At 40.0% G+C, this 13,487-nt stretch overlaps 1 protein-coding gene across 15 annotated transcripts in view; it reads right to left on the reverse strand.

Moving 5' to 3' along the window:
• UNC80 (unc-80 homolog, NALCN channel complex subunit) overlaps positions 1-13,487 on the reverse strand; it is a 222,378-nt gene that overhangs the window by 147,453 nt on the left and 61,438 nt on the right. For 12 of the 15 annotated variants that reach the window (XM_043445612.1, XM_043445610.1, XM_043445615.1 and 9 more), the window contains exons 18-21: positions 12,987-13,085; positions 8,393-8,607; positions 7,137-7,243; positions 2,830-2,926 (exon numbers count right to left, since the gene is read on the reverse strand). In XM_043445612.1, coding sequence (XP_043301547.1) covers positions 2,830-2,926; positions 7,137-7,243; positions 8,393-8,607; positions 12,987-13,085 — 518 coding nt within the window. The remainder of the gene's footprint in view (positions 1-2,829; positions 2,927-7,136; positions 7,244-8,392; positions 8,608-12,986; positions 13,086-13,487) is intronic. The other 3 variants (XM_043445611.1, XM_043445618.1, XM_043445617.1) reach the window with 1 other exon arrangement.

Consider the following 13,487-nt stretch of genomic DNA (forward strand, 5'->3'; position numbering starts at 1 on the left):
CTTTTCTCAGTCAAAAACACATTAAATAGTCCAGAATCAGTTCCAAATTTTATCATTTTGTCTTCTAGAGACACAGGTAGAGACTGTACTGTGGGTACTGTTGATGCAAACTCACCCTAGACTCAGGATGTGTGAATATTTTGTATCAGGTCTTTTCTATTTATGAATGAAATATAAAGAGTACGTGAAACAATGGCTGAAGTCTGTAAGAACAGTGGTGAGAAAAACACAAAATCCAGAAGAAATTAAGGTGCATGAGCAAGACTAATGATAACACGTTTGGAATAAGAATAAGAATAAAAATATTGACCTATTACTTGAAGAAGGGAAGGGAGATAAACAACTCAAAAGGCGGATAAACAACTCAATCGTGCTTTCTTCTTTTCTCCTAAAGAGAAAAATTCACAAATGGGAAAGTACAGAAAAGCTTCATTAAGAAGGCAACAAATGTGAGAGCCCCAAATCTCTGAGGTTAGGTCTCAATTCCATCAAATTACACTCCAGGGCACAGAGAGGACTTGAAGGTGCAATCACAGTACTAGTCAAATGGCATCCAGCTAACACAGCACACATCAGAGAATGTACTTTATTTAGTTCCACACTTCCTTCTCAAACCACCACCACAAAAATCTGTTTTTAATACTAAGAACTTTGAACATTAGATGTATCTTCTCTGAAATACGAGTGGAAAGAGTGCAAGAGGACTCAAAATGACAAAGTTCCGAATTAATAGGAAGATTCTTGAAACCACAGACCTGACCTTTTATGACCCTATGGACTGTAGTCTGCCCAGCTCCTCTGTCCATGGGATTCTCCAGGCAAGAATACCAGAGTGGGTTGCCGTGCCCTCCTCCTGGAGATCTTCCCAACCCAAGGGGGGTTCCCCCCAGTGCTTACATCCCTTACATCTCCTGCATTGGCAGGCAGGTTCTTTACCACTAGCACCACCTGGGAAGCCCCTTGATGTATGCATACCTAGCCAAATTCTGTAACAGAGAATTAGATAGAGAGGATCACTAAAAAGACAAAACACAACAAAATAAAAACCACATAGGAACCACTTGGTTTTGTGAAGAAAATATCATGTTAAACTAAATTACTTTCCTCCTTTTGACAGAGTTATAAAGGTATCAGTGAGATAATTTTTTGGTAAAGTCTGATGATGTTTTTGTAATAATGTGGGAAAAGTTCTTGCTGATCACTAGTATATTAAATGTATCATTGGCTGAAAACTGTAGCCACAAGTTGTTAATCAATAAAAGTCAACTATATGTATTCTAGGAGCTGTGGTTTTTTTTTTTTTTTCCTGTTTAGTAATAATATCAACAACTTGGATGAAAATAGGGAAATGTGTATGTCTCTGCTGATGGGTTTTTGCAGTATGCAGGATATTGGTTCCCCAACCAGGGATCAAACCCATGCCCTCTGCATTGGGAGAGTGTAGTGTTAACCACTGGACCACCAGGGACATCCCTGCTGATGGATTTTTATAGCACAATTGTACAGAAGACTCAGAATTTAACTTGTTTTGGGTTCTATCTCTTAACTTCCTTCCTGGGTAAGTGACTTAACTACCCTTCATGTTAATGAAACAATACATATTATTTATTCTGAGATGAAGAATTAATAATAGCTACATTGAAATAATACATGATATTCATTCATGTAAAGGACAACTGGCAAAGGCTAATCCCAAATTCAACACAAACCAACACTGTGATGTGAAAACAGACAATGCGGTCTTAAATTGTGTTCATCTACTAGTTATACCCCTGGAGCTTAACAGTTACACTATCTATTACACTGATTAAAGTCAAATATAGTGTATTACAGTCCATCTGAAGCACCCCATTTTGTAAAGCATATCATCTAATTATGGTATATAGTAAAATAGAATTGGGATGGTGATAGATCTAGAGACATTTCTATGTAAAGAATACAAAAGGAATCAACAATATTTAACCAGCAGAAGTGAGATCAAAAGAGAGAACATGAAATAGATAATAGGTGAAACTAGCAATGTGTGTATGAATGAGTGTATAAGTGCGTATGTGGTGGGGGGGGGCTGCCTAGAGATATCAAAACTAGACCAGTGAGTCAAAAGTATGGATAAGTATATTTTCAGAATATAAGGAAAGTCTTTCTAACAATGGAAACTGTCTAGTTCTGAAACAGATTGCTTTGTACAGTCATAAGCTTCCCCTCGGTGGAAGTGCTCAGTGGGTGGCTGGCCACCTGTCAGGGATTTACTGTGCAGAATTCCTAAGTAGATGGTGGGTGGATAAAAGGATATCTGAAGGTTCTTTAAAGCTCTTAGATTTTTAATAAAGGACAGAACAGCAGAAGAAAAGCCTGTGCCTTATTCTTTGTAAATCCAGGGCCCACTAAGGAATGAGGAACACAGTAGAACATCCACCAATGTGAGTTGAACCAAATGGTTAACAGATAGAGACATATGTATATACATCTCTATTTAAAGGGTAGGGCTTGCCACGTGGCGCAGTGATAAAGAATCCTCCTGTCAATGCAGGAGATCCAGGAAATGCAGGTTCGATCCCTGGGTTGGGAAGCTCCCCTGGAGTAGGACATGGCAATCCACTCTAGTATTCTGCCTGGAAAATCGTATGGACAGAGAAGCCTGGCAGGCTGCAGTCCATGGGGTCACAAAGAGTCAGTCATGACTTGGTGAAGAGTAATGCAAGCAACATACATATGAGGAAAAAACTATTAAGAAATCAAGGAAAATATAAAGTAGATCATTTAATCTAATCAAATGTTTGTTTCATGTAATGAAAGTTGCATGCAGTTCTTAGGTCAAATGATTTTTACCAAGACGCTTGAAGAAATTTTCTTCTTCGTCTCTTCCGTTTTCCATTCCACTCCCTGGCCCACCTTCAGAAAGCTTCACGGCACTGGTGAATTTGACCTAAGAAAAAAACAAGAAGTCAGGTAACTCAATTCAAAAGAAATTATTTGTGTTTATACTAACCTTTACCTTAGAAGAAATGGAGTAGCCATGATAGTCAACAAAAGAGTCTGAAATGCAGTAGTTGGATGCAACCTCAAAAACGACAGAATGATCTCTGTTTGTTTCCAAGGCAAACCATTCAATATCACAGTAATCCAAGCCTATGCCCCAACCAGTAATGCTGAAGAAGCTGAAGTTGAACGGTTCTATGAAGACCTACAAAACCTTCTAGAATTAAAACCCCCAAAAGATGTCGTTTTCATTATAGAGGACTGGAATGCAAAAGTAGGAAGTCAAGAAACACCTGGAGTAACAGGTAAATTTGGCCTTGGAGTACAGAATGAAGCAGGGCAAAGGTTAATAGAGTTCTGCCAAGAGAATGCACTGGTCATAGCAAACACCCTCTTCCAACAACACAAGAGGACTCTACACATGGACATCACCAGATGGTCAACACTGAAATAAGACTGATTATATTCTTTGCATCTGAAGATGGAGAAGCTCTATACAGTCAGCAAAAACAAGACCAGGAGCTGAGTGTGGCTCAGATCATGAGCTCCTTATTGCCAAATTCAGGCTTAAATTGAAGAAAGTGGGGAAAACCACTAGACCATTCAGGTATGACCTAAATCAAATCCCTTATGACTATAGAGCAGAAGTGAGAAATAGACTCAAGGGACTAGATCTGATAGATGGATGGAGGTTCGTGACATTGTACAGGAGATAATAGGAATCAAGACCATCCCCAAGAAAAAGAAATGCAAAAAAAAAGCAAAATGGCTGTCTGAGGAGGCCTTACAAATAGCTGTGAAAAGAAGAGAAGTGAAAAGCCAAGGAGAAAAGGAAAGATATACCCATTTGAATGCAGGGTTCCAAAGAATAGCAAGGAGAGGTAAGAAAGCCTTCCTCAGCGAACAATGCAAAGAAATAGAGGAAAACAATAGAATGGGGAAGACTAGAGATCTCTTTAAGAAAATTAGAGATACCAAGGGAACATTTCACGTGAAGATGGGCTCAATAAAGGACAGAAATGGTATGGACCTAACAGAAGCAGAAGATATTAAGAAGAGGTGGCAAGAATACACAGAAAAACTGTACAAAAAAGATCTTCATGACCCAGATAATCACGAAGATGTAATCACTGCCACTCACCTAGAGCCAGACACCCTGGAATGCGAAGTCAGGTGGGCCTTAGGAAGCATCACTACAAACAAAGCTAGTGGAGGTGACGGAATTCCAGTTGAGCTATTTCAAATCCTAAAAGATGATGCTGTCAAAGTGCTGCACTCAATATGCCAGCAAATTTGGAAAACTCAGCAATGGCCACAGGGCTGGAAAAGGTCAGTTTTCATTCCAATCCAAAGAAAGGCAATGCCAAAGAATACTCAAACTACCGCACAATTGCACCCATCTCACAAGCTACTAAAGTAATGCTCAAAATTCTCCAAGCCAGGCTTCAGCAATACGTGAACTTCCAGATGTTCAAGTTGGTTTTAGAAAAGGCAGAGGAACCAGAGATCAAATTGCCAACATCTGCTGGATCATCGAAAAAGCAAGAGAGCTCCAGAAAAGCATCTATTTCTGCTTTACGGACTATGCCAAAGCCTTTGACTGTATGGATCACAATAAACTGTGGAAAATTCTGAAGGAGATGGGAATACCAGACCACCTGACCTGCCTCTTGAGAAACCTGTATGCAGATCAGGAAACAACAGTTAGAACTGGACATGGAACAACAGACTGGTTCCAAATAGGAAAAGGAGTACGTCAAGGCTGTATATCGTCACCCTGCTTATTTAACTTCTATGCAGAGTACATCATGAGAAATGCTGGGCTGGAGGAAGCACAAGTTGAAATCAAGATTGCCGGGAGAAATATCAATAACCTCAGATATGCAAATGACACCACCCTTATGGCAGAAAGTGAAGAACTAAAAAACTTGAGGAAAGTGAAAGAGGAGAGTGAAAAAGTTGGCTTAAGGCTCAACATTCAGAAAACTAAGATCATGGCATCTGGTCCCATCACTTCGTGGCAAATAGATGGGGAAACAGTGGAAACAGTGGCTGACTTTATTTTTGGAGGTTCTAAAATCACTGCAAATGGTGATTACAGTCATGAAATTAAAAGATGCTTACTCCTTGGAAGGAAAGTTATGACCAACCTAGATTGCATATTAAAAAGCAGAGACAGTACTTTGTTAACAAAGGTCTGTCTAGTCAAGGCTATGGTTTTCCCAGTAGTCATGTATGGATGTGAGAGTTGGACTATAAAGAAAGCTGAGCACCGAAGAATTGATGCTTTTGAACTGTGGTGTTGGAGAAGACTCTTGAGAGTCCCTTGGACTGCAAGGAGATCCAACTAGTCTATCCTAAAGGAGATCAGTCCTAGATGTTCATTGGAAGGACTGATGTTGAAGCTGAAACTCCAATACTTTGGCCACCTGATATGAAGAGCTGACTCATTTGAAAAGACCCTGAGGCTGGGAAAGATTGAGGGCAGGAGGAGAAGGGGATGACAGAGGATGAGATGGTTGGATGGTATCACCTACTCAATGGATATGGGTTTGGGTAGACTCTGGCAGTTGATGATGGATAGGGAGGCCTGGCATGCTGGGGTTCATGGGGTTGCAAAGAGTCGGACATGACTTAGTGACTGGAATGAACCTTTACCTTGAAAAATAATTTGTTTGTGATATAAAGGTCACTTCATTTCTTCTGATTTCCATATCTGGTTAGCTAGTCTATAGAGTTTATTTCCATGTACCAAAAAAGATATCACTTACAACTATACTTTGAAGGAGAGTCTTGGTCACAGATTGAAAGTAAAATAATTGGGCACTGTGGAAATAGTTTAGTAAACAATTGAGATATTCTTAGAGTTTAATTCTGCTAAAGTCCAAACTCAGATTTATGAAGAAGTCTTATTCATCCTTTATAAAAAAACACCACAGCTGAGAATCAGATGAAAGTAAAAGATAGACAAATAGAAGATTTCAAATCTCTATGTAAGAATCAGTAAAAATGGATTCACAAGGTGTCCTATAATTAAAGTGCAATAACATGCTTTCCCCCTAATGTTTAAAATGTGTTTGTTTACAGCAAAGTAAAGAAGCTATATACTTCACAGACTCTCAAATACTTGGCCAACTTTTAGTAAAAAGAATATGAAGGAGGAATTACAAATATATCTTCTAAATGTCTCATAATATTGCTATATTCTTTTTATAATTTCAAAATATTATTTTTGAAAGAGATAGAAGAAAATTGGTTTTAGTGAGATCTAAGAAGAAAAAGTTTAGGCAAATAATTTGTATATAAAGGAATGTAACTTCCATCACACGCTGACAATTACTGTGAGCAGACCATGAACTAGTCACAAGGAAGATTCTTATCAGAAATGGCTTTCAGTAAGAATTATGACCTTTTCCAAACTGCAGGTTACTATGATGCTTAACAGATGAAGGCAAGAAGTGGGAAAAATCACCCTGAACTTCTTTATTCTTGTCAATGGGGAGAATGGTTCAGATGGTAGAAAAAGGAGGGAACAAAGATAAACTCTGTGTGTGTATAAAAGAAATATATCCACACTGTACAGTTATGTGTCCTTCGATAGAATCTCAAGATGTGAGGATTTCACATGTGTGTTAAAAGTAGCTGGGAATTAATATCTATATGGGGCTTCCCAGGTGACTCGGTGGTAAAGAATCTGCCTGCCAATGCAGGAGACGCAAGTTTGAACCCTGGGCCCAGAAATCCCCTGGAAGAGGAAATGGCGACCCACTCCAATACACCTGCCTGGAAAATTTCACTGATGGAGGAGTTTGGTGGGCTACAGTCCATGGGGTCACAAAGAGTCAGAGACAGCTGAGCACGGGCACAAATAGCTATATACCTCTTTATAGCTGCGTTACAGTTTTTTTTTTTTTTTTGCTGTGGGGAAGGAAGAAGGAAGGGGCGTTACAGTTTTATTTAAAGTTTTGTCACATTTTTCCTTTCTGTGATTGCCTAATACTAAGACATCTTAGTTTCCATAGTTCATTTAAGTTCCCCAAACTTACTTAACTTGAAGAGAATTTCTTCAGCCCCTCCAGGTGTTTAGCACTTCTCAGCCCTGACATTTTTCTGTTAGTGACTACAACATTCCCTTACGTAAGTAACGTCCTGTTTACCTTGGAGCTTTGCCTGATGAAAGACAGGCGGTCCACAGAACTGATGTCCAGGAGGTCTTCCACGCCATCTGCCAGGCCCGAGAGGGAGGAGCGTTTCAGCCAGTTTCCTAGTTAATAATTTTTTACAAAATTAGACCATTATAGCATTTTCTCCCAAATGGATTAGACAAAAATGTTAGCATAGGCCCAAAAAGCAATGAAAGTTACATGACCCAATGTAAACAAAAGTGAACAGAAATTGTACATGCTTTGAACAAAAACATTCACTGTTGGACTATAAGATCGCATGACTAAGATCAGGACAAAAAGAACCTGGGTCTCTTGGGTGATTAAAAGTGTAATCCATGCAGTCCTTGTCAAATTTCACATATTCCATTAAGTCCTGTTGATTTTACCTCCAAAGTATCTCACAAATATGTCCATTTCTTTCCATCTACATGGTCACCACCCATCTAAGCTACCGTTACTTATACCTGGACCATAATGCAGCTTTCCCTCTGGTCCCTTACCCACTCATGCTGCCTCCAGTATGTTTCCATGCAGTGATCTTCTAGAAAAAAATTTACCTGATCATGGCTTATGTTACCCCCCTGTTCAACATCCCATCTGGCCTCTGTAGGGCTGAAAGATGAAGAGCCAAGTGACCTGCAAGGCCCACAATACTCTGGTCTCTGTGGCTCCACCACTGTCATGCAGCCGCTCTTGTCTCAGTTCTTCCATGTCCCTCCCTCCTAATACCTTTGCATATTGCATTCCTACCACTTGGGGTGCTCTCCTTCCTCCTTCTCCCAAGTACTCAGCAGATATTAATGTCACCTCCTTCAGGAAGCCTTCCCTGATTTCTGCCTCTTCCCATTGCAATTGGGTCTTGCTATTGCATGCTTTCACAGCACCATGTAGATTTCCTTCATAAAATTCATAGCTTGCAACTATACTTTGTTGTATAATGATCTGCTTCAGTGGTTGCCACCCCTCATAGATTGTAAGTTCAGCAAAGTCAGACACCGTGAAATGTTGCTCATCATTTAATCACTGAGGTTTAGCACAGGGTTTGCGCACCCTAGAAGCTCACATAAAGGTTTGAGAAATACCTGCTGAAAGGAATGAATGAATGAATGAATGAATGAATCACCCTATGTTTGTGACTTGAAAGTTTTCCCTTTCTCTACTTTCCCATGCATTGCTCTGTGCTGATTATGAGCTGATTTGAGCACATGGCAGGGAATAAGAGCATCCATAAAATAAAAAAGACATACTTTTACCTATGGGAAGTTTAAGCTTCTTCCGGAGTGAAATCCTGCGGGACCGGGAGCGGGCGCGCCTGTCAGAGGTGGTCCCTGAATGGGCAGTCGTGCATTCTGAAGTGTCTTGCTCAGACTGGCTGCTGGTGTCACTTGCCGCGCTCTGGGATTTGAACATCTTGCGCCAGAAATCTTTTCGCCCCAGGTTTCCCCCTTGCATTTGTTCATCGCTGAAAGCAGGCAGAGGGGATGGTTAAATGCCTGACAACACATGTGAAAGTCTCTTAAATCTCTTTCAACCTCCTGTCAGTGACACGGAGGCAAATCATGCAAGATGACCTGTGATGGGCTGGGATTAGCAAGGGGCAGAGTGGGAATGGAAGGAGGAAGACCCAGCGTGACTCCCTGAGCTCTTCCTGAAAGTAGTTACATCTCAGCTGTCAAGTTGAGGACATCATTTTGTTTCAACCATAATGTAAGACTAAATATTATTGCAGGTAATCGTCTGTGAGTGTGGGTCATAAAAAAACACTTACAGTGTCAGTAAATATTTAACTTTTTCTTTGAAGTTCCCTGAGCAGTGTGTAGTACCATATCCTATGCCCATCTCCACCCCAGGACCATATAATTCTTGGCCCTAAATAAACTCTTAAAAATATTTGAATGAATGAATAAATAAAATACAATCACCACACCCAGGGAATGCATCGTAATTTTTCACTGTTATTTTTATGATGCCTGATTATTTAGCTTTCTTATGTGAAAGAATCTTAAGGCTTAAAAGTAAAAAAAAAAAAAGTTTAGTCTGACTTAATAAGACAAATGGGAACATTGCCAAAGGGATTTTTGACTGGGGCATTTCACAAGAGGAAAAAGACAAGTGGCCAATGGTAATATGGAGTTTAATTTCATCAGGTATTAACAAAAAAAGGGTCAGTTGAAATCAGATCCCTATTTTCACTCATTAAAAGGACAAAGATTAAGAAGGGGTAGGGAAATGGAGCGAAAGCAAGGGTACTATGATACAGTCATGGTGAGATATAATGATTCAACCTTTCTGGAAGGTAATTTGGTAATATGTGATGTAAAGCCTATAGCTACAACAATGACACAGAAATTCAACTTCCCGGAAGTTATCTCCAGGAAATGATGGAATAATATACTAAGATGTACATATAAGAAGGTTAGATGCTCACTGAGATTTTGGGCCAATGACAAAACACCGGAAACAATTTAAATATTCAATTCTAGGAAAAGAGTTGAAGAAATTGTGGGACTTCCATATGATGGCACCCTCTGTAGTCATTAAAATGCTATTTTCACAAGACTAACGAAATGGGGTACGTTCACGATATACTGTTAAATTAAAAGGCAGTAGTCAAATAAATGGATTAAGCAGGTTATCATCAGTTTAATTATTTTTAAAGAAGCACACATGTGATTATGTGTCTGTGTGCAAACTTGTGTGTACACATGCTCAAATGTGTATTCAGCATAATATACCAAATGTTGACAGTGGTTATCTCTAGTTGAAGGTATTTTGATTTTAAAATTATTTTTCTCTATTTTTTTTTTGTGTTTTCCACATTTGGCAACTTGATCAACATATATTACTTCAGTCATTTGGAAAGAAAAGGTTAGAGAAAATAGTAACATATGATGAAATTTGTTTGGGGGGGTTTTAGGTAATGATTTATAAGCATTGGGGTTAAACCTGGGATCTACCTAAAATCGGATAGTACTGTATAAAAGCAATCATTTTCTGGGGATATTTATATAGGGATGCAGGTTTTCTCTCTCAGAACGTCATGAGGGTAATAAAACCTTTAACGATCATTTTAAAAATAATTTTATGTATTTATTTTTGGCCGTGCTCGTCTTTGCTGCCGTGAGGGCTACTCTCTAGTTGCGGTGGGAGGGTTTCTCATTGTGATTTCTACTCTCATTGTGGAGCACGGGCTCTAGGCACACAGCCTTCAGTAGCTGCAGTGCTGGGCTCCGCAGTTGTATCTTCTGGGTTCCAGAGCACGAGGCTCAGAAGTTGTGGTACGCGGGCTTAGTCGCCCCGTGGCATGTGGGATCTTCTCAGATAAGGGAGCGAACCCTTGTCTCCTGTATTGGCAGGCAGATTCTTCAACACTGAGCCACCAGGCAAGCCCAAAATGTTTATTTAATATTTTCATTCAGGACATTCTGTTTCTCAAATATTGTGGCACTTAGTCGCTCAGTCATGTCTAACTCTTTGCGATCCCACGGCCTATAACCCACCAGACTCCTCTGTCCATGAGGATTCTCCAGGCAAGAACACTGGAGTGGGTTGGCATGCCCTCCTCCAGGGGATCTTCCCAAACCAGGGATCGAACCCAGGTCTCCCACATTACAGGAGGATTCTTCACTGTCTGAGCCACCAGGGAAGCCCTTACAGTGTGAATTTAAATCAGTGTTTCCGAATCTGACTTCCCAGTTATTTTATCAAATGCTCACAGTGTATGAAGCATTTTTTACCTCCGGGGAATCTGTGACACAATGGTGAGCATATTGACCATGTGGCCTGAGTGGGGAAATGTCCAGGGAAGCTATAATTGACCAGCTTTACAATAAAGTGCCAAATCAGCTTTGTCCAAAGGGTATGTATCAATCATGAGTTTCCGAGAAATGGGCACATAGAACTGCTTTTAATATCACTCATTTGATTTTTAAGAGGGAATTTTTAATGTGATTTTTAAGAGGGAAAACGGAGAAGCAAAGGGTATGAAAGGCCGGGAAGGGGAACAGAGAGAAAGAGATGGCAGAGTAGGAGCCAGGATTACCCACCTACCTTTCTTCAGTGCTAAACAGAGGACATGGCAGCTCATCTCCTGGGCCCACTTGGATCAGGGAAAATTCCCATACTTGACATTCTACGACATCGCTCCAAGTGGAAATTGTTATGTAGAGGCACATTAAAACATGTATCTTTCCTCAAGGGAGAGAATAGACACATGCTAAATGCTAAGAAATCAGGTGGTATTTACAGAACCACGGAAAGAGAGTATTTGTAACTGAGAAAACTAAATCACCTATCAAGGTAGATAGTTTTATGTTTTAAATCTAGTTAACCTATTAAATCATTCTTCTTGTTCAGATTAACTCAATAGATGTTAGTGTTATTTTGGGGGAAAAAGTCCTCTCTCATTTTTTTAGATAGATTCCGTATGTAAGGACTTTTAACTAGTCTTGTGGTTGGTTATTCAGCTACAGACACATCTTTGCCTTTCAGGGAAAATTCCCTGAAAGGAAATTTGCCTTTCACTTTTTTTTCCCTTAGAACTTAAGTTGGGATTTTTTACTGTGTCCTTAGAAACTTCTTTAAAGGAAAAACTAAACTTCAATTTTGAGAATAGAAATTAAAGAAGACAAAGGCTTAATGGTAATTCGATAAGTCCATCCTTTCATTGACTGTCATACACTCATTCTTGATATATATTAAGAGCTTACTATGGACCCAGCAAGGCCTATTGAGGCACTGGGGCTGTAGTGGTTAAGTAAAAACTCACATGGTCTCTGGACCCATGGAGTTGATTTACCTTCTCTTTACTTGCATCACTGACTTGATGGACAAGAGTTTGAGCAAGCTCCAGGAATTGGTGATGGACAGGGAAGCCTGGCATGCCGCAATCCATGGGGTTGCAAAGAGTTGGACACAACAGAGCAACTGAACTACTTTTACCCACTCATTTTAGGGGCAGTTTCTAAAATTTTGAAGGGCTGTAAGAATTGTGCAGGCTTTTTGTTCCTTAAAGGTTTTGCTTGTTTGTTGTGGGTTGCCAGGGTCCTATGTGATGACATGACTTCCTTGACTGTACAGAGGGGATACCATAAAACCTAGAATCCCCTACAGAATTTCTGGAAGAATAATCATTTTGTACTAAATAATGGTTTTGGAAGATAGAATGGTATACTAAAAGGACCATATTTTAAGTATTGATCAACATCACTTAGGAGTAAACAGGTCTCAAAAGAAGAATGAATACAAATGAGTTTTGCATAGAACTAGACTGTATTTAGTTTCTACAATAATCCTAACATTTTCTGGGGGCACTATTTTCATGATGCTTTTGATATTGCCATTATCAAAAGTGGAAATAAATTGATAACAGAGGCACTGGAGTGGATCTCTGGAGAGAACCAAGATGAAACAGATGAGTCGTTTCAGGTAAAGCTGGACATGAGAGAAGATTATCTTACATATTTCTGGATAAAGCTTCAATTATTGATAGTTATAAGTGATTTATAAGTGATATTTTAAGCAAGAAAGTGGATGACATCGCCCTTGCACCTGCTATACATGTTCCTTTTCAAGATTTACCTGCAAGATTGTGCATGGAAGACAGAAGTGGGGTAGAGGCTGGAAATAGGAAAGGCAGTGAGGGAGGCTTCCTGGAAGCATGAAGTTGATTACTTGTGATTTGAGCCTGTAGAGATAAGTCGCACGGGAATGAAAAGTAAAGGGCAGAAGCAAGGAGAAGTTCAACAGAAAGGAAAAGCAAATAGCAGCTTGGAAAATAGAATTTCTTCCAGGGGTAAGTGCTCAGCCCATTGCATTGGAGACAAAGCTAATTCTACTTACTGCTCTGGAGTCTGTGAGGGGCGACCGGACATAAAGCTTCGACATTCCTCAGGTGCGGCAGTCACCTGGCCTTTATCCACCACGCTTCCCGCCTCTGACCTGTGCAAATGGTGCATTCCACCAATCACAGCAGAGCAGGACACCACTTCTCAGCAATTCATAGACTTCATAAAGCAAAACACTGTTACAGACAGCCTAAATGGACTGCACACTCCCTGTATCATCATGAGTCTATGTTGCCATGGAATTTATGTCCTACCATTTAACTTATGACCTAGCTGCATTATTGCCTAAGAACACTACAGTACCATCCTTGCACACAGAGGCAGTAACTGCAGGCAGGGTGTTAGATTGAGGCATCTCTTTTAATCTTCATAAGTGACATTTCTTATAGAATAGGCATACAATAAATTCTGCTCCTTGTTGTTGTTTAGTCACTAAGTCATGTCCAACTCTTTGTGACCCCATGGACTATAGCCTGCCAGGCTCCTCTGTCCATGG

The sequence above is a fragment of the Cervus canadensis genome, chromosome 24, assembly GCF_019320065.1.
Source record: "Cervus canadensis isolate Bull #8, Minnesota chromosome 24, ASM1932006v1, whole genome shotgun sequence".
NCBI lineage: Eukaryota > Metazoa > Chordata > Mammalia > Artiodactyla > Cervidae > Cervus > Cervus canadensis.